At 34.8% G+C, this 21,084-nt stretch overlaps 5 protein-coding genes and 1 long non-coding RNA gene across 8 annotated transcripts; 3 read left to right on the top strand and 3 right to left on the bottom strand.

Moving 5' to 3' along the window:
* Positions 1-147: 147 nt before the first annotated feature.
* Positions 148-5,394, top strand: Ocrl (Oculocerebrorenal syndrome of Lowe). The gene is made up of 12 exons (XM_065317164.1): positions 148-419; positions 540-720; positions 773-907; positions 959-1,044; positions 1,198-1,328; positions 1,385-1,564; positions 1,637-1,984; positions 2,187-3,033; positions 3,097-3,268; positions 3,342-3,469; positions 3,659-3,897; positions 4,791-5,394. The coding sequence occupies exons 1-12, from the start codon at positions 342-344 to the stop codon at positions 4,807-4,809; spliced, it is 2,544 nt and encodes an 847-aa protein (XP_065173236.1). The 5' UTR covers positions 148-341; the 3' UTR covers positions 4,810-5,394.
* LOC135803524 (solute carrier family 25 member 35-like) lies at positions 4,487-6,013 on the bottom strand. Its single transcript, XM_065317172.1, has 5 exons — positions 5,904-6,013; positions 5,391-5,823; positions 5,097-5,335; positions 4,814-5,039; positions 4,487-4,753 (listed from the first exon to the last, which is right to left on the bottom strand). The coding sequence occupies exons 2-5, from the start codon at positions 5,632-5,634 to the stop codon at positions 4,557-4,559; spliced, it is 906 nt and encodes a 301-aa protein (XP_065173244.1). The 5' UTR covers positions 5,635-5,823; positions 5,904-6,013; the 3' UTR covers positions 4,487-4,556.
* A 366-nt stretch (positions 6,014-6,379) lies between these two features.
* tub (interleukin 1 receptor associated kinase 4 tube) lies at positions 6,380-7,766 on the top strand. The gene is made up of 2 exons (XM_065317444.1): positions 6,380-6,612; positions 6,671-7,766. The coding sequence occupies exons 1-2, from the start codon at positions 6,380-6,382 to the stop codon at positions 7,764-7,766; spliced, it is 1,329 nt and encodes a 442-aa protein (XP_065173516.1).
* Positions 7,767-7,861: 95 nt separating this feature from the next.
* Positions 7,862-9,183, bottom strand: LOC135803523 (quinone oxidoreductase-like protein 2). Its single transcript, XM_065317171.1, has 4 exons — positions 8,782-9,183; positions 8,525-8,728; positions 8,292-8,470; positions 7,862-8,219 (listed from the first exon to the last, which is right to left on the bottom strand). The coding sequence occupies exons 1-4, from the start codon at positions 9,181-9,183 to the stop codon at positions 7,946-7,948; spliced, it is 1,059 nt and encodes a 352-aa protein (XP_065173243.1). The 3' UTR covers positions 7,862-7,945.
* Positions 9,184-9,193: 10 nt separating this feature from the next.
* On the top strand, positions 9,194-14,861 carry LOC135803522 (uncharacterized). 3 transcript variants are annotated; one of them, XM_065317167.1, is made up of 5 exons: positions 9,194-9,328; positions 9,385-9,845; positions 13,225-13,276; positions 13,389-13,440; positions 13,553-14,861. In XM_065317167.1, exon 5 carries the CDS (start codon positions 13,655-13,657, stop codon positions 14,738-14,740), a length of 1,086 nt encoding a protein of 361 aa, XP_065173239.1. In that variant the 5' UTR covers positions 9,194-9,328; positions 9,385-9,845; positions 13,225-13,276; positions 13,389-13,440; positions 13,553-13,654; the 3' UTR covers positions 14,741-14,861. The 3 variants fall into 3 exon arrangements, with proteins under 3 accessions (XP_065173239.1, XP_065173240.1, XP_065173241.1); XM_065317168.1 differs by lacking the exons at positions 9,194-9,328; positions 9,385-9,845 and adding an exon at positions 13,061-13,112; XM_065317169.1 differs by lacking the exons at positions 9,194-9,328; positions 9,385-9,845; positions 13,225-13,276 and adding an exon at positions 13,061-13,112.
* Positions 14,862-16,098: 1,237 nt separating this feature from the next.
* On the bottom strand, positions 16,099-21,070 carry LOC135803532 (uncharacterized). Its single transcript, XR_010550827.1, has 5 exons — positions 20,724-21,070; positions 20,104-20,141; positions 16,608-16,706; positions 16,400-16,547; positions 16,099-16,339 (listed from the first exon to the last, which is right to left on the bottom strand). It is a non-coding gene; the product is annotated as an uncharacterized lncRNA (long non-coding RNA).
* Between the last annotated feature and the right edge of the window lie 14 nt (positions 21,071-21,084).

The raw sequence follows: 21,084 nt of genomic DNA, 5'->3' as shown, positions 1-21,084 counted from the left end.
TAAAGATTTAAATCCATATTTTGATTTATTTAAAACTTATACGTGAATAAACATTAATAAAATTTAAATAAACTTTAAAAATTTACTTTGAACAACTGCCACCGGCGGAGCATTAATTTAGAGGTCAAGTTGCATGTCAACTCTGTCATAATTCTAGGTTAGATTAAAATTCATCAACCTGCAAACTTCTACAAGTTGTACCAATTGAGTGTTGAGTATGATAAAAACACTATGTTCTAAGTTATCACAACCCATTCAATTGCTCAGATACACTTAAACCACGATTACTCCGGAACGCAAACATACATATCACCATGATAGTTCGCGACGCTGCATGAATAATGCTCGGCGATCAGCGAGAAGCGCAAATATTGAGCGTCGTGCAAGAGAAATTCAACGATTCCCAAATTGTGCGCAATGTATCCTTTTAATTGACTTAATTCGGGGCGTTAATTAAGCACATAGTGTTGGCGTCCCCGCATGATGAGCAGGAACATGTGTAGATGACATCTGAGGTAGTTTGCCTTAACTAAAAATAGATTTTACTGAATGTGCAGCCAGTGAGAGAGGATCTGCTGGCTGACCACCGGCTACTTGCTTTAGTTGACAACCAGCAGAGTTATGGTCTCTTTGTGCTGATATCCGAGCATCTTGTGCCCCAAGAGTTCACTGATCTTACCATTGAGAGGGCTATTCCTATAGATGATAACTTTTTCTGTGGTAAGAATAGCATTGTAAATAAATATTCAAATATTTGTTTATGTTGTTTTAGATACAGACAGCATTCCGAGTGAGCAGAGTCACATTATCTATAATTTAAAGTACAAGACACAGTTGTTGAGTTATAAGGTGGAGATTGGTTTTGCCAGTGCTGAGTTTGCCACAGAGGTTATAAAAGCAAAAGAATGTAAGTTTTATTAATATGATTAGGTGTGAATTTGATGTGTGGTTTGTTTAGACTTTTCATTGAATCCTTTGGATCACAGTTGGCTTGGATATTATTCTTCTAGCAAACTGAGTGGAAACTTCAACATGGAAGATGAAGTATGTTGTATATTTTTTTATTAATCTTTAATTGTGTGGGGCTAAAGTCAAAATTCATGTTTAACGGGTTGCCTATGTTTCGCGATTTATTTTTAATCAAAACTTGCAGATTTCTGCAATTTTTTTGGAATAAAATTGTTTTTTATTGTTTAGATGTCAAGTGACATTTCAGTGTCACGACAGAAGATGACACAGGGTGGTGGAATTAGTACGAACAGGGAATCCCTGCTTAAGTATGAACTGGACCAGAAGAAACCCGAATATACTCATCAGGAACGATTTAGGTAACTTTACAGCTACTTAGAATTACTATTTTTGTATATCAAATTTAATTATTTAGCATATTTGTGGGTACGTGGAATGTAAACGGCAAACCGCCGCCGACGGATCCAAAAATTCTTCGTGAATGGCTCGAGAATGAGCCGGACCCACCCGATGTGTATGCAATTGGCTTCCAAGAATTGGATTTAAGTAAAGAGGCGTTTATTTTTAATGAAACCGTGCGGGAAGCCGAATGGCAGTAAGTTCAAAACGCTTTTTGATGTTTTTGTGTATGTTTTTCATAAATTAAATAAAAATATTTAATTTCCAGGAGAGCACTTGACATGTCAACACATTCTGGGGCAAAATACCGTCTAGTAGGATTAGTCCGCTTGGTTGGCATTCAATTGGCGGTGATGATTAATTATAGGCACTTTGAATACGTTACCAACGTGTGTATCGATACAGCGGGCACGGGGATTTTAGGTAAAATGGGGAATAAAGGCGGAGTTGCAGTCAGCTTTCAGCTTCATGACACCAATCTTTGTTTCGTGAACTGCCATCTTGCGGCGCATGCGGAAGAAGTTGAGCGGCGGAATCAAGATTACATGGAGATTAGCAATCGGATATCGTTCAGGAGAAATAATTCTGCTATTAATCTTAATATTAAAGATCATGAGTAAGTATATTATAGGTTATATCAAGCATTTTATTATAATAAGTTTTTATGATAATTGAACCTCCAAATACAAAGGTGTATTTTGGGTCACATAACTTTTTTGTTTTAAATATGAATTTTTTAACTTCTATTATTGATATTATTTTAAAGAAGAAATTAAATCACTTATATTAGTTTACTTATCTTTTATATATTTTTACAGTCAAATATATTGGATGGGCGACTTTAATTACCGACTGAAAGACATCAACGCGATAAAAGTCAAGCAACTTATCCAACATGGCGACTTGCAATCACTTCTCGCACGCGACCAGCTCCATGAACAAAAACTCAACAGTCGAATCCTTCACGGTTACAATGAAGGCGACATCACTTTCCACCCAACATACAAATACGATGTCGGCACTGACTGTTACGATTCCAGTGAAAAAGCACGCGTACCTTCATGGACAGATCGCATATTCAGCAAAGGCAAAGGAATCCACCAGCTTTCATACATGTGTCACATGGGGTTGAAAATCAGCGACCACAAGCCAGTCTACGCTAAATTCAGCTCGGAAATCAGCATTATAAACAAAGACAAGTATCGCAAAGTACATGAAGATGTCCTGAAAGGTTTGGATAAACTCGAGAATGAGTACCTGCCGCAGGTGACCATTGATACCACTGAGGTACACTTTGAAAAAGTAAAGTTTCACGAACCGCAATCAGAGTATATTACTATTGCAAACACAGGAGTGGTGCCTGTACAGTTTATATTTATTGGTAAGCATGGAAATTTACCGCATTGTAAAAGCTGGCTGCGGATACTGCCATCTAGCGGTAATATTATACCAGGGGAAAAGTGTGATATTCAGTTGGAGGTGCAGCTGGATGATTGCGCAACGCGTCTGGATGATATTTTGATCTTACATTTAGAAAACGGCAAGGATTTATTTATCAGCGTGTCGGCGGATTGCATACGCACGTCGTTCATGATGTCAATTTCAGCGTTGTGCAAGTGTCCAGTTCCAATATTGCAATTAACGCCTGAACAATTAAAAAACGCTGTGAGTATACGCATAGAAATCATGGTAAACATCTTAAAATTATATTTTTTTTATGTTTTGTAGACATTGGATCAATCATCGGTGCTTTATCAAATCCCACGTGAATTGTGGAACCTTGTGGATTATTTATACAGAAACGGGTTGAAAACTAGAGAGTTATTTGAAGGTTCTGCACTGCGCGAGGAAATCTACAACGTGAGGGATTGGTTGGATAACGGATCGCTTGATCCAATGCGTATCCTTTTGAAATACATTTGATTTAAAGATTTAAAGTGAATTTTGTTGTTTTTTCTTAATGTTTTTGACAGCTGGCAGCGTGCACGCAGTCGCAGATTGTCTGCTCTTGTTTTTATCTTTTACAAAAGATCCGATAGTGCCCTATCATCTTCAGAACAAGTGTGCTGATGTTAGTGAATATTTCATTTCATGCAAAGAGGTAAGTTGTAATAACAAAAACATTTTCAGCGTTATTTTTTAACTTATTACTTCGTTTGAATTCGTGCGTGTTCGGTGCAGCAGCAAACACGCGCCTGCGCAGTTTCGTTAAAGTTGTTAGTCATAATTTTTTTGCTGATGTAAATTTTATTGAATTCATATTGAAATATTGTATTTATTTGTTTTGCAGGTTATCGAAATGTTCCCAACGTTGCATAGAAACACATTCCTCTACATCTGCATGTTCCTGCAGGAATTGATTAAGTATCGCGCCGATAATGGCGTCGAACGTCATGGATTGGCAGTGATGTTCGCTGACATATTAATGCGCGCGCCTGATAAAAGCACGCCGCCGCAGGTGTGCCGCAAGAAGATCAAGTTTATAGAGCAATTCCTCAGCAACGATCTTACGCCGCTTGTATCTACCAAGTAGGTACCTAGGTATATCCCGGTGCAACGAATTTAGGACGCAACTAAACACGCTCCTAAAAACTAACCAAACTATTCATTAACCAAAAAAAAATCGTAATTTGCCTAAAAATGTCCTATATGATAAGAGTATTATTTATTTCTTTATTTGTCATTGTGGCCGAGACGAAGGGAGACTTAAGCAAGCCTTGTAACAGTATTTTGGTAAAGAAATTGATTTCTAAGTTTAATTTTAGTATAAAAAGTTAGGTTAATTGATCAAATCATCAAATATAATATATTTCTCACGTAGTTTGGTGTACATATAATGTTTTTACAACATTCCATCGTTTTTATTTGAATAAGTCACCGAGTTATAAGGTTTTCAATATTAAACCTCGCAGTATAGTTGTTGAAAGTAATTGTAGATGGCGTACTAGTTGAAAATTTGAATTATTGATTACTGCGCATGCGCCGCATGATCACTACAGTCGAGTAACTTAAGTGTCAGTAATTTTGTTTTGATTTACCAAACCTATAAACTAAAAGATGTTTTGTGCTATGTAACAACAATTAGAAACAAATTGGAATGTGATTCATCACACTTAAGTAACTATTCAATTCATTTATTTGTACATTAAAACAAATCTGGAATTGAGAGACTAGACTTCTTTCAAACATCACAGTTGGATAACTTTTTCATAACCAGCTTTAAAAAAATCCCAGAACATTAATGTGAGCACTGAATGCGGCCCCAGCCGGAAGTACATGGGGCCGATTCCCTTAAAGAATGCCAAAGCGCCCTCTTGTTTATACACCTTGATAACACAATCAAAATATCCATTGTACAGTATACCTTTACCATCTTTACCAAGACCTGTAGATGTTATATTCATTTGAATAATTTGAAAAAGGTTTGGTTTCAGATTTTAATTACCTTGGTTGTAGAGACGAATCAAGACCAAATCAAACGGAGTCGTCAACACGCTAATGGCAATTCCACCAATAAAGCTAGCTACAAATGAGGTGAGTATCTTTTTCTTTTGGAAATATTCAATCTCATTCAGCCATTGTTTGGTGTAAGAGAATGAAACAAGTTGCGAGGATGACGCGATGAATGCACGTGGAAATATTGCTATGCCACCCCGCCATAATCCTTTTATCTATAAAAGTAGAAAATGGTGGCCAAAACACTTAATATCTTTAATGAAAGCACTTACACCGTATAAATTCAAAATTTCGCGCAAAGCTTGCACCATACTCTGCTCCTTGTGCTGGAAACCCACCGCGATGGACTTAGCAGCCATCGACTGCTTGTGCGTGCGCACCAAGTGCATCGGATTCGAACAATAATGCCCGAAAACTCCCGAAAGTCCAGCGGCTAATACTGAACGCTCAAATCGAATATTTCCATGCTTATCACGGATTAAATTATGACTATCTGCTAACTGGTAACCACCTGAAAACACAATCAAGTAATAACCATATTACAATGAAGTAATAAAGTAATATACCCAATCTAGAACAATTCATAATAAACTGCACCCATAATGCTGGAACAAGTCCAGCCTGAAGTGCCACCACGCCATCATGCTTCACAATTTGCACAGCAGCGTGCAGGATGTTTTTATAATGCACAACATGCGTGCCCCTCTTTTGGAGTTCACCCTGCAATTGCATGCGCGTTTTTATCACCTCCAATGGGTTGGTGAAGAAGCCAGCAGATACTGCTGCGCAGCCAGCTATCAGGAACTCCATTTTAAATAGTTTCACAGTCCGATTATTGTGGTTCTACATGTTGTTATTCAATGGTTTCATTTTTGGCTGCATCTTGCACTCGCGCATTGCAAAATTCAAAGTTTCAACTTGGTTTTCAACTTGGATATCATATAAAGTGAGGTTATATGAAACTTAAAACTTCACATCACGTTTGATTTAGGTACATATCTACAAAATCACATTATATAAACTTAATAATTTGAAAATTGAATGGATTATATCTGGAGTAATGAAATAAGCTTTCTTACTTTCTTAATTGCATTGAATTCTACATCTTGCGAAGTTCAAAAATACATAATTTGATTTTACAATCAAAATGTAACTTTAAAAGTTCAATTTGCAAATATTTAAGCTGCAAAAAATCTCTGTCAGTCGCCATCTTGCAACATAATATAATTATATATAATTAATACCTTCCTGAACATGCGTTTACCATAAGTAAACATTAATTACTTTATTGAATCTTCACATGTTGTCTTTATCTGTAAGTAATTAAAAAAAACTTTGCTGAAACTGTTTTTTAACTTTAAATATTTTAAATAAAACTCATGTAATGCAAATATTGGTGACAACACAAGTAGAATATTAATGACAATGTGCTGTTTGTGCTCTAGTTAAGCCGTAATCATTATTTTTTATATCTTGCTTATAATTGTTTTTCTGCTTCCAGGGCATCGATCATCCTCTTATCATACTAAATATTATACCGTATAAATAAAACAAGATGACGTCCACCAGAAGTAACGTCGGTGAGATCGCTGGCGACGTGGAAATTCGCAAACTAAAATCATTATCCCCCAGTCACTACGCCAAACTAGTTCAGTATCTGGATGAAAATGATTCATGGCGGATCCTCATGTCATTCGTACCCAAAGTTCTACCAAACAGTGACAGTGACAGTCTTCAACGAGAAGCAAAAGAAAAATGGGAGAAGTTGTACAACTCGACGCATATTAAGTAAGTTTTATTTAAATTAACCTAACCTAGTTTGATATCTATTTGATTTGTTGTTTAGACTCATCGAAAACGCTAGCAAAAAAGATCCGCGTTCAGCTGCGGAAATCTTTCTCTTCGAATGGTCGACCACCGGCCGTCGGCGGCCAACAGTGGTTCACCTCCTTGACCTGCTAAAAGCAGCCAACTTGTATCGCGCTGCTGATTACATTGCAATTAATGTACTGCAACAGAGGGCGGTTGAACGCCCCACGACTGGACCAGCTGCAAAAATTAGTATTTCCGAACTTGATGCTGAATTGGACGCAGAGGATGAAAATGTAAACCCACAGGTATCAAATGTGACAATTGAGAATAACTTGGATAACAGCAAACCGGAAAACACGTTGCGTAGAGCCGACGCTCCGAAATTATTGGTTCCTTTCAAGCGGGAAGGTGCTACAGGTGGTAATACTGAGAATAAAAGGAGCACTGCTCGGATTGGTCAGGAAAATATACCGGAAGTGCAGATTACTGAAGCGACATCTTCAATGAAAGTTGGGAATATTGTTTTACAGTCTCCACCAGCATCTGAGCCAATTGTTAGCGATATGATGAAGTTTAGTCAGAGTTTATCTATATCACAAGATAGTGAAACTCAATCTAACTATTCTGATAGTTCAGAGTCTGTGAATACTTCATCGGTTGCTTGTATACAAGATGTCACTTCAACAAATGTGATTTCCGGGGATAATCGACCAAATTTCAGTCAGTTACTAAGCTTAAACTCACAGAATAATATAGAATCATCTGATATTGTTAGTGGTACTGCTAGTGTTAGTAGTTTTACTGAATCAAGTGCAATTCGACCGAATTTGAGCGTTTTATTAGATGCTGTTGAGACAAGAACTTACACTGAGAGTACACAGTCAGAAAATGGTGAAAATCGGCCAGATTTAAGTGGATTACTTGCTAGCACTAATTTAAGTGTTACTTTGATTTCTGATGAGTCAAAATCATCAAATTTATTGTCACAAAGTGGTTCTATCAAGAGTGAACAATTGGCGGAGTCTGGACCGGCATTTTCTATGTTGCTTGATAATAATAACGCACAGATGGCGCCAGGGAAACCTGTAAATGAAAGTTTCGATGATTCAAGCAGTTCCGATGATGAGTAACTGTCACTCGGTCACGTCCTGTAACTTTGGTAGGAATTAAATATACTTAAATCTAACTAAACATAAAATATATAAAAGTAATAATAACACAAGAGTTTGACATAATCATTTGGATATCTCAACACTCCGTTTGTATTTTATTTTAGAATACGTTTACATTAATCTACAATATTTGTAACTCAGTTAACTTTAACAACCACTTTACCAGTACACTTTTTGCTCTTGATGAACTCTACGGCTTTGTTCACTTCTTTAAAGTCAAACTTTTCGCTAATGTGCGCTGTGAACATTCCCTGCTCGGCCATTTCAAGCGTATCCTGCACTATTTGACGATATTCTGGTAGGTTTTGTTGGCGTAGCCTATTTAAACTAATCCGCATCAAGGAAGAGTGCGGCGGTGGTGGCGACACCTTTCCAGGAGACAAGGTAAATATTTTACCATTCTGATCAACACTGCAAATACGAAATGTTTTATTATTCAGAATCGCGATGTAACAAGAGAGAAAATTAAGTTTTTGGCTTTACCATGATGTTACTACGTCGTGAACTTCACCGCCAACTGCATCAAAGATGACATCAGCCCTTTTATTGCCAAATGCACTAATAACGTGCTTTTCAATGTTATCCTTATAGTGTAAAGTTGTGAAAGCTCCTTTTTCACGTGTAAGTTCCGAATTTTTCTCAGTGTCTGTCACAGCAACAACCTAAAAGTGCAAAAAGTGTTTTAATATGAGAATTAACAAGCAGATTTGATTTACTTTTGCTTTATAAATATTTGCAGCAACATCAACAGCGGCCAGTCCAGAACCAGCAGGCCCCACAGCAACTACAACATTACTACACTCTTTAATAGGTGCCTTTACTCCAAATGTATACAATGCAGCAGCATAGCTGTAAGGTAATACTGCAGCCTCTTTCAGCTGGATGGAAGCAGGTGTTGTCCAAACATCTTCATAATCCACCTTAAATCAGCAGTAAGTAATCATTTTTATTTATTTTGTTTGATTATACTTACTACACATTCAGTTGCAAGTCCACCACAGTGATCAAAACTAAATGCAATAACTCTATCTTCTTTGTTAAATAGTTTTGCTGCTTCCTTGCCAGTCTCAATGATTTCACCACTGAACTCATAACCAGGAACAAATGGAAACTTTCGAGTCGTGTCGCTGAATGAAGTCACATCGTAGATGTTAACGCTGCAATATGCAACAGCTATGCGTACTTGAGAGTCTTTCAGTTTGGGTTGCTTCTTCTCTTCAAAAGTTAGTTCAGTGGCATCTTTTGATTTGAACACTGCTGCTTGATAATTGTTGCTTGCCAGGCGCACTGACGTGTGGTTGAATTTTGAAATTTTGCACACCTTGCGGAGATGCTTTACATGTGGAAGCAATGCTTTTGTTATTAATGTCGTCATTGTCTCCTACCCAACAGACTTATGAGTATCAATTATTTCGGCATAACCTCTAAGAAGGCTCACGGTTTCACAGGTTAATTAATCCTAGTAGTGGAAAGGAGTTTACGACTGGTCAACTAAAGCGGAAAACAAACTTAAAATCAAAGTAAGTGTTTTAAAATTATTTTCGTTCGAATAATAGTGTCGTATTCTTTTCTTAAGCTTATTTGTGTGATTTCGGTCAAAAGGCGCCTCAACCATCAAAAAGTTTAGTAGATTTATTGGTGATTATCTAAGAAACTAAAAGGGCTAAGCAAAAAGGACCCCATATTTTGGATTCCTGAAAAATTCTTTATAAGATGGCATCTTTATTGAAAAACGACAAAAATGGCACAAAAAAAATTTAAAGAAAAGATTTCGTTATAAAAAAGGCAAAAGATTTCTCTTTTTTATGTTGAAAATTAAAAGTTGGAATTTTTAAATTCTCTTTTTGGGTGCTGATATATAATTTAATTCTACATTGATTATTTTATTAACTTTTTGTGCCATCATCAACCTTTTAGGCCTTATTTACAAATTTAATTGAAAACAGCATTCGACATAAAAAAGCGAAATATTTTGCCTTATTTATGGATTTTGCACCTGAGTCTGACATCGTAGAAGGACCATTCTTGCATCAGATTGTAAGTATTTAATTTCTTTATCACTTTCCAAAATAACTTTTGTGATTATCTCACATATTAACCCTTAAAATTGCATTTTTATGTTCGAAGGCCTAATTTTTGCCTGTTTTAGGATTTTGCACCTGAGTCTGACATCGTAGAAGGACCATTCTTGCATCAGATTGTAAGTAATTAATTTCTTTATCATTTTCCTACATAACTTTTGTGATTATCTCACAAATTAACCCTTAAAATTGCATTTTTATGTTCGAAGGCCTAATTTTTGCCTGTTTTAGGATTTTGCACCTGAGTCTGACATCGTAGAAGGACCATTCTTGCATCAGATTGTAAGTAATTAATTTCTTTATCATTTTCCTACATAACTTTTGTGATTATCTCACAAATTAACCCTTAAAATTGCATTTTTATGTTCGAAGGCCTAATTTTTGCCTGTTTTAGGGATTTTGCACCTGAGTCTGACATCGTAGAAGGACCATTCTTGCATCAGATTGTAAGTAATTAATTTCTTTATCATTTTCCTACATAACTTTTGTGATTATCTCACAAATTAACCCTTAAAATTGCATTTTTATGTTCGAAGGCCTAATTTTTGCCTGTTTTAGGATTTTGCACCTGAGTCTGACATCGTAGAAGGACCATTCTTGCATCAGATTGTAAGTAATTAATTTCTTTATCATTTTCCTACATAACTTTTGTGATTATCTCACAAATTAACCCTTAAAATTGCATTTTTATGTTCGAAGGCCTAATTTTTGCCTGTTTTAGGATTTTGCACCTGAGTCTGACATCGTAGAAGGACCATTCTTGCATCAGATTGTAAGTAATTAATTTCTTTATCATTTTCCTACATAACTTTTGTGATTATCTCACAAATTAACCCTTAAAATTGCATTTTTATGTTCGAAGGCCTAATTTTTGCCTGTTTTAGGGATTTTGCACCTGAGTCTGACATCGTAGAAGGACCATTCTTGCATCAGATTGTAAGTAATTAATTTCTTTATCACTTTCCAAAATAACTTTTGTGATTATCTCACATATTAACCCTTAAAATTGCATTTTTATGTTCGAAGGCCTAATTTTTGCCTGTTTTAGGGATTTTGCACCTGAGTCTGACATCGTAGAAGGACCATTCTTGCATCAGATTGTAAGTAATTAATTTCTTTATCATTTTCCTACATAACTTTTGTGATTATCTCACAAATTAACCCTTAAAATTGCATTTTTATGTTCGAAGGCCTAATTTTTGCCTGTTTTAGGATTTTGCACCTGAGTCTGACATCGTAGAAGGACCATTCTTGCATCAGATTGTAAGTAATTAATTTCTTTATCATTTTCCTACATAACTTTTGTGATTATCTCACAAATTAACCCTTAAAATTGCATTTTTATGTTCGAAGGCCTAATTTTTGCCTGTTTTAGGATTTTGCACCTGAGTCTGACATCGTAGAAGGACCATTCTTGCATCAGATTGTAAGTAATTAATTTCTTTATCATTTTCCTACATAACTTTTGTGATTATCTCACAAATTAACCCTTAAAATTGCATTTTTATGTTCGAAGGCCTAATTTTTGCCTGTTTTAGGGATTTTGCACCTGAGTCTGACATCGTAGAAGGACCATTCTTGCATCAGATTGTAAGTAATTAATTTCTTTATCATTTTCCTACATAACTTTTGTGATTATCTCACAAATTAACCCTTAAAATTGCATTTTTATGTTCGAAGGCCTAATTTTTGCCTGTTTTAGGATTTTGCACCTGAGTCTGACATCGTAGAAGGACCATTCTTGCATCAGATTGTAAGTAATTAATTTCTTTATCATTTTCCTACATAACTTTTGTGATTATCTCACAAATTAACCCTTAAAATTGCATTTTTATGTTCGAAGGCCTAATTTTTGCCTGTTTTAGGGATTTTGCACCTGAGTCTGACATCGTAGAAGGACCATTCTTGCATCAGATTGTAAGTAATTAATTTCTTTATCATTTTCCTACATAACTTTTGTGATTATCTCACAAATTAACCCTTAAAATTGCATTTTTATGTTCGAAGGCCTAATTTTTGCCTGTTTTAGGATTTTGCACCTGAGTCTGACATCGTAGAAGGACCATTCTTGCATCAGATTGTAAGTAATTAATTTCTTTATCATTTTCCTACATAACTTTTGTGATTATCTCACAAATTAACCCTTAAAATTGCATTTTTATGTTCGAAGGCCTAATTTTTGCCTGTTTTAGGGATTTTGCACCTGAGTCTGACATTGTAGAAGGACCATTCTTGCATCAGATTGTAAGTAATTAATTTCTTTATCATTTTCCTACATAACTTTTGTGATTATCTCACAAATTAACCCTTAAAATTGCATTTTTATGTTCGAAGGCCTAATTTTTGCCTGTTTTAGGGATTTTGCACCTGAGTCTGACATCGTAGAAGGACCATTCTTGCATCAGATTGTAAGTAATTAATTTCTTTATCATTTTCCTACATAACTTTTGTGATTATCTCACAAATTAACCCTTAAAATTGCATTTTTATGTTCGAAGGCCTAATTTTTGCCTGTTTTAGGATTTTGCACCTGAGTCTGACATCGTAGAAGGACCATTCTTGCATCAGATTGTAAGTAATTAATTTCTTTATCATTTTCCTACATAACTTTTGTGATTATCTCACAAATTAACCCTTAAAATTGCATTTTTATGTTCGAAGGCCTAATTTTTGCCTGTTTTAGGATTTTGCACCTGAGTCTGACATCGTAGAAGGACCATTCTTGCATCAGATTGTAAGTAATTAATTTCTTTATCATTTTCCTACATAACTTTTGTGATTATCTCACAAATTAACCCTTAAAATTGCATTTTTATGTTCGAAGGCCTAATTTTTGCCTGTTTTAGGATTTTGCACCTGAGTCTGACATTGTAGAAGGACCATTCTTGCATCAGATTGTAAGTAATTAATTTCTTTATCATTTTCCTACATAACTTTTGTGATTATCTCACAAATTAACCCTTAAAATTGCATTTTTATGTTCGAAGGCCTAATTTTTGCCTGTTTTAGGATTTTGCACCTGAGTCTGACATCGTAGAAGGACCATTCTTGCATCAGATTGTAAGTAATTAATTTCTTTATCATTTTCCTACATAACTTTTGTGATTATCTCACAAATTAACCCTTAAAATTGCATTTTTATGTTCGAAGGTCTAATTTTTGCCTGTTTTAGGATTTTGCACCTGAGTCTGACATTGTAGAAGGACCATTCTTGCATCAGATTGTAAGTAATTAATTTCTTTATCATTTTCCTACATAACTTTTGTGATTATCTCACAAATTAACCCTTAAAATTGCATTTTTATGTTCGAAGGCCTAATTTTTGCTTGTTTTAGGGATTTTGCACCTGAGTCTGACATCGTAGGAGGACCATTCTTGCATCAGATTGTAAGTAATTAATTTCTTTATCACTTTTCAAAATAACTTTTGTGATTATCTCACAAATTAACCCTTAAAATTGCATTTTTATGTTCGAAGGCCTAATTTTTGCCTGTTTTAGGGATTTTGCACCTGAGTCTGACATCGTAGAAGGACCATTCTTGCATCAGATTGTAAGTAATTAATTTCTTTATCATTTTCCTACATAACTTTTGTGATTATCTCACAAATTAACCCTTAAAATAGCATTTTTATGTTCGAAGGCCTAATTTTTGCCTGTTTTAGGGATTTTGCACCTGGTGGCATCATTCTTGAAATCAGTTTTTAACAGATAATAATATTTGCCAGGACAAAATATCGGAGTACATTCAGTTAACAAAATTATGTATGGACCTGAACTATTTCCAAGTTGGCAATAAATATTATTCACAAATAGAAGGAACGGCAATGGGAAACCCCTTGTCACCTTTCATTGCGGATATTTTTATGAGCAATTTCGAAGAAGTTTTGGCCAATACATTAGATTATTTTCCAAAAATTTGGATCCGGTACGTAGATGACATTTTCGCGGTTTTCGATCTTTCAAAATGTTCAATTAATAGGTTTTTGGAAACTCTGAACACAAAATACGCGTCTATTAAATTTACATACGAATCTGAGTCAAATGGTCAACTTGCATTTTTGGACACACTGGTTATTAGAAATAACAATAGATTAGAATTTGACATTTACAGGAAAATAACCAATACTGATTGCTACATTCCATCGAGTTCTAACCACCCGTTTCAACACAAAATTGCGGCTTTTAATTTCCTTGTTCATCGTCTAATTTCATTCCCTTTAACACCTCAGAGATATAATAACGAGTTACAGTACATAAAGAACGTAGCAAAAAGTAATGGTTATGATCCAATAATTATTAATAGAATTATAAATAAATTTAAATTTAAAAAACTGCAACGTGATAACTCGACTTTAAACACGTTCACCGATCAATTAGATACAAAATACATTTCGCTTCCTTTTGACATTATTTTAACTAAAGGTTTAAATAAAATTTTGAAAAAAGAAAATTTAAAAATCGCGTATAAAAACACCAGTAACATTAAAGAATTACTAGGTAATCCGAAAGATAAAGAGGAAACGTTTTTAAAGTCGGGTATTTACAAAATTAAATGCGGATGTTGTGACTCACAATATATTGGTCAAACGAAAAGGTCAATTTTAACTCGTTTTAAAGAACACATCGCGCATTTTAAATACAATAGATTCGAAAAGTCCGCAGTAGCCCAACATATTAAAGAGTCAGAACATCCCATCCGACAAGAAAATTTGTTCTTGGTAAAATCTATTACCAATCAAAGACAATTAGATGCCTATGAAAGCATAGAAATTTTAAAACATAAGAACAAACATCTTCTTAATCAAGAAAACGGGCCAATTTCTTCAAGTTTATTTGAGTTAATTGTTTAATATTTTTCAAAAATACCTAGTTGTCGAATACTTGGAAATAGATTTTACTGCAATATTTTTGCTAGGGAGTGGGGGTAAAAGATTAATTAGGGTATTATGAATTTATAGGTTTTATTAGAAAAACATTTTTAGGGAGTGGAGGGTAAAGGATTAAACAGGGATTAAGAATTTTTAGGTAAATTAGGGATTAGACGCAATTTTAGTTCAGTTTTATAATTCCTTCGCCTGAAGAGGAAGGCTTAGCCTTCGAAATGCGCATCGCGACTTTAAAGTTATTTGTGAGACGGGGTTTTTTAAACTTCCTATTAGTATTAAATTATCTTAATCTGTCAATTATAAACTACAACAACCGAAAGTGTTGAGCTTCGGTCCGTCGCCACCAGAGGCAGCACCTTACTAGTTACCGCGAAAACTTTATCAGCCTCCTCAACTTTCTGCGATCCTAATATTCCATCTTTATTTTGTCGACTCTGGGAGGCAAAATCACACAAAATTTGGACTCGAAACAGTCGAAACTCAGGATTTGGTATGCGGATCGCAGAAAGGGTGAGGAGGTATGTCAATGAAAGAGGCGGTAACTAGTAATGGCGGGTAAAATTAATGTTTAAAAATCTTTATTCAGCAAATTCGGTTTTCAAATTCTGAAGGATCTCGACAACTAAGAGGGCTAGAAAATTAAGAACTACATAATATTGATCCTTGAAAAATTCCCTACAAGGTGGCATCATTATTAAAAAATTATCAAAATGACACAAAAAATTTTTAAAGAAAAGATTTTGTTATAAACAAGGCAAAAGATTTCTCTTTTTTATGATGAAAATTAAAAGTTGGAATTTTTGAATTCTGTTTTCGGATACTGATACATAATTTAATTCTACATCAATTAGTTTGGTATTTTTTTGCTAGCATTAACTGCTTAGGCCCTATTTGCAATTTTATAGAAAAAATTGAATATGTACCGAAACAAACTGAAATAATATATATAATAATTTGGCGGGAACTGCTATGTCCACTTTCTGCGTTCCTAATACTACAGACTGATGAGCAGCAACAAATTTTGTCGAGAAATCCATTGAAATTGGTGACAAAATTCTTTTGAATATTAGGATCGCAGAACGTTGAGGAGGCTAAATCTCCAGCAATCTTGAATAGCGGGCGTAGTTTAGTTACTCGTGGATAGATGACACTAGTGATACCGTTTTTAAATTAATATTGATACAATATAAAATTGATTTTGAACTATTTCTCATATCTAGCAGTGGCATTTCCATTAAAGTTTAAGGGTTTTATGGATTAATTAAAGGAGTAACGATGTTGCGAGCTATGTTCTCCGTTTGGAACAAATAAAACAATAAAAATTTATAGTTAAAAGTATAAAACAAAAATTTTATTAAAACATGTAGAATATACACCCATCAGTAACTCAATTTCTCAATATATACCTACATGTAATTATACAATGCTCTTTTTACAATTTTTAACATAATAAACAAAAATGATATCAATAACAGCTTCGAAATGTTGTAAATTCATTCAATCGAATTTGGAATCATCATCAACACCGGCAATCCAATCTTCAATTTCTTGGCCACTATAAACCTGAATGAATAAGAGAATAGTAAAATATAAAATATTATAAATTGCCAAAATATAACATACGTTCATGGAACTTAGTGTAGTCCAGTTGCAACATCCATTTTCAGTAATCAAAACATCATCCTCAATACGCACTCCACCTGAGCCATTCCAGTTGGTCCTTATTGATAAACTTGGCCATCTCAGAATTAGCCAATGCTTCATCTAACAACTGGAAAATATTTATGTAAATAAAGTATACTTATACACAAATTAAATTAATTATTCTTACAAGATCCATAAAGACTCCCAATTAGGGCACCGTACAAAGGTAGCGCCTGTACTGACTCCCATTCAAGGCACCGTACGAAGATGGTGGTAGTAGTAACTCCTGGAATCAAACCTATATTAGTCGTAATGATCAAATTTAAAGCTGCGTAATAAAACTACAATTTCTAGCGCAACGAGTACTACGGCGCAAAACACAACTTTCAATATAACTCGCGTTACGGAATTTTCCGGCAATAAATTTCTATACAGGGGAGTACAGAATTAAATTCCGCATCTAGGACAATTTATTCGAACTAATTACAAGACCGCGTTCGCGAGTTATAACAAAAAAACCACAATTTCTAGCGCAACGAGTACTACGGCGCAAAACACAACTTTCAATATAACTCGCGTTACGGAATTTTCCGGCAATAAATTTCTATACAGGGGAGTACAGAATTAAATTCCGCATCTAGGACAATTTATTCGAACTAATTACAAGACCGCGTTCGCGAGTTATAACAAAAAAACCACAATTTCTAGCGCAACGAGTACTACGGCGCAAAACACAACTTTCAATATAACTCGCGTTACGGAATTTTCTGGCAATAGATTTTTATACACGGGGGTAGAGAATTAAATTCCGCATCTAGAACTATTTATTCAAACTAATTACAACACCGCGTTCGCGAGTTATAACAAAATAACTACAATTTCTAGCGCAACGAGTGTTACGGCGCAACACACAACTTTCAAGATAACTCGCGTTACGGAATTTTCATGCAATAAATTTCTATACAGGGTGATACAGAATTAAATTCCGCATCTAGGAAAATTTATTAGAACTAATTTCAGCACCGCGTTCGCGAGTTATAACAAAATAACTACAATTTCTAACGCAACGAGTGTTACGGCGCAACGAGTGTTACGGCGCAACACACAACTATCAATATATCTCGGGTTACGGAATTTTCTTGCAATGAATTTCTATATACAGGGGTACAGAATTAAATTTGGCATCTAAAAAAATGCATTCGAACGAATTGTAGCACCGCATTCGCGTGTTATAACAAAAAAACTACAATTCCTAGCGCTATTAAACAAAAAGAGATAGCAAGCCACAAATAGCTGATTATGAAAGATTAGAAAATTCTCTATCAGCTAAAAATATAAAATAATTAAATTACTAACAGTAAACGGTCGAAAAACACGACTGAATGTCAGTGGCGGATTATGCTTCAGTGGGGCCCTAGGCGCAAATCAAGTTTGGGGCCCCTAAACCCGAAAACTTTCAAAAACGGTTATTAGCCCAGTAAAATTAATAGTTTTAACGTACGGGCGCCGCAAAGTCTACTTCAACATTCGTTTGTACCAAAAACTCATTTCCACACCACCATGAGGTAGAGTACGTGACGCGTTTTTTTTTATCGTGGTATCCCCAGCAGGCCTAATCCACACGCACTATTCCAAAATTTAATGGATTATCTTCCGATTCGCTCTTCGCGATGGACCAGGTGTTGTGCGTTAATTGTTTTCAGAACCGATCGATGGGATTATCGTTTTCAATGCTATCTTGGTTCTCGAGTTCATCGTACGTGTGCTCAAAAACGGTAATCGTATTTAAATACAAATTACAAATTTACTTTTCTTGCCTTCTCTTGGGCAAAGATTTCACATTCAGTGAATGTGCTAAAAAGTGACATTTTTCAATTTTTGCCCATTTTATTCAAACGCGAATATCTCGTAAACTAAAAGAGATAATTAAGATCTGATCGCAGCGTCTTAATCTACGGACTATACTCTATAAGATAGGATGGTTAAAACGGAAATCTGAGAGATGAAATTTTAAATCTTAAGAAAAAAATTGCCAAGGGGGGGTGCTTGATACTTTTTTTCGACGATTTTTGATAATTAATATCTCTTAAACTAAAAGCGATAGCAACCCACGAATTGCTGATTATGAAAGATTGCAAAATTCTCTATCAGATAAAAATATAAAATAATTATATTTCCAACAGTAAAAGGTCGAAAAACGCGACTAAAAGTGCTAAAAAGTGACATTTTGCAATTTTTGCCCATTTAATTCAATCGCGAATATCTCGTAAACTAAAAGAGATAATTAAGATCTGATCACAGCGTCTTAATCCACGGACTATACTCTATAAGATAGGATGGTTAAAACGGAAATCTGAGAGATGAAATTTTAAATCATAAGAAAAAAATTGCCAAGGGGGGGTGCTTGATACTTTTTTTCGACGATTTTTGATAATTAATATCTCTTAAACTAAAAGCGATAGCAACCCACGAATTGCTGATTATGAAAGATTGCAAAATTCTCTATCAGATAAAAATATAAAATAATTATATTTCCAACAGTAAAGGTCGAAAAACGCGACTAAAAGTGCTAAAAGTGACATTTTGCAATTTTTGCCCATTTAATTCAATCGCGAATATCTCGTAAACTAAAAGAGATAATTAAGATCTGATCACAGCGTCTTAATCTACGGACTATACTCTATAAGATAGGATGGTTAAAACGGAAATCTGAGAGATGAAATTTTAAATCATAAGAAAAAATTGCCAAGGGGGTGCTTGATACTTTTTTTCGACGATTTTTGATAATTAATATCTCTTAAACTAAAAGCGATAGCAACCCACGAATTGCTGATTATGAAAGATTGCAAAATTCTCTATCAGATAAAAATATAAAATAATTATATTTCCAACAGTAAAAGGTCGAAAAACGCGACTAAAAGTGCTAAAAAGTGACATTTTGCAATTTTTGCCTATTTTATTCAAACGCGAATATCTCGTAAACTAAAAGAAATAATTAAGATCTGATCGCAGCGTCTTAATGTACGGACCAAAATCTATCAGATAGGATAGTTAAAACGGAAATCTGAGAGATGAAATTTTAAATCTTAAGAAAAAAATTGCCTAGGGGGGGTGCTTGATACTTTTTTTCGACGATTTTTGATAATTAATATCTCTTAAACTAAAAACGATAGCAACCCACGAATTGCTGATTATGAAAGATTGCAAAATTTTCTATCAGATAAAAATATAAAATAATTATATTTCCAACAGTAAAAGGTCGAAAAACGCGACTAAAAGTGCTAAAAAGTGACATTTTGCAATTTTTGCCCATTTTATTCAATCGCGAATATCTCGTAAACTAAAAGAGATAATTAGGTATCTAAACTATATGAGGCGTGATGTTCAAATTTAAAGCTGCGTTTTACAACTTTGTTTCCAATATTAAATCATCAATCGTATCGTATAAGCAGTTTTCTTGCAACAATTAAATACAACTGGATAGAGAATTTAATTCTGCAGATTTGGACCCCGCGCCCAAGTTTGTAATACGTTACTCCCAATAACAAAAAATAATTAAATTATTTAATGCTAGATTTATTTAATGTAGAAGGCGGTGGACCGCGACGTAAGAAAAACATAAATGCAAAGTAATGATCGACGCAGAAAATAAAACGAAATATATAATTGAATTATAAACTTACCAATGCAGAACTCATCAGACTCCAGGGCAGGGCAAATACTGCAAATAAAAAAAAAGAAAACATAAGTAATATTATATTCACACAGCGGAGAAAAACAAACAATACTCGTAAATGCTCTTTGGTTGAAAAAATACTTACAGAAGCACGATGGGTCATCCAAATGATAAATCAACATGGCCGCGATACACTTACGCGCAAATAATAAATAACTGTACTAAGTTACAAAAATCAAGTTAAAATTAAATTGTCGATTGATGATCGAATGTAATAGTCCGGATAAACGATACGAGTCGCACAAAATACGTCTGGATCAACTAGAGACCGGCACGAAACTGACCGCAAACTGTATAAGCAACGACGAGGCAGTTTATGATAAGAAAGCAAGTTGGAGCAACATGTGGCGTGAGGTGTTGGCAACGACGACACACGGCAATGCGATAAGAAAGTGTATATTGTGTTCAAAACAAACACAATTCTTGTGTCGAATGCTTACGCTTGGCGATAAATATAGAAATAAACAATGCAAGTTTATTTTACAATTTTTAGTCCACGCTATTTCTATCTATAAATGACAGCGGAGAAAAAAAAACATATGTGCTGTATGGTTAAAAGTTACTTACACCAACTCGATGGGTCATCCTAATGATGTATAAATCAATATGAGGTCGATCTTTATTTGATTTACCTAACAACTGTTGTGAGTTCCAATATACACTTTCCGCGCGATCACAAATCGGCCGGACGCCCATAAACGCGCAAATAGTAAATAATATTACTATAGTGATTACAATTAAATAGTACAGTGATGATTAAATATGATACAAACAATACGACTCGCGTAGAATACGTCTCGATCAACCTGAAACCGGCACGAAACTGGCCGCCAACTGCGCAAGCAACGACGCGACAATTAAGATAAGAAATCAAGAGGTGCGCGAAGCCGGCGCGTCGATGGCACCTTGAGTGCGAATTGCACTTGGC

Source organism: Atheta coriaria, unplaced genomic scaffold (assembly GCF_025399875.1).
Source record: "Atheta coriaria isolate IRGN ID8LTWV9N9 unplaced genomic scaffold, Caltech_Dcor_3.1 hic_scaffold_3_pilon, whole genome shotgun sequence".
Lineage (NCBI taxonomy): Eukaryota > Metazoa > Arthropoda > Insecta > Coleoptera > Staphylinidae > Dalotia > Dalotia coriaria.
This window is presented reverse-complemented; position numbering and strand designations above follow the sequence as displayed.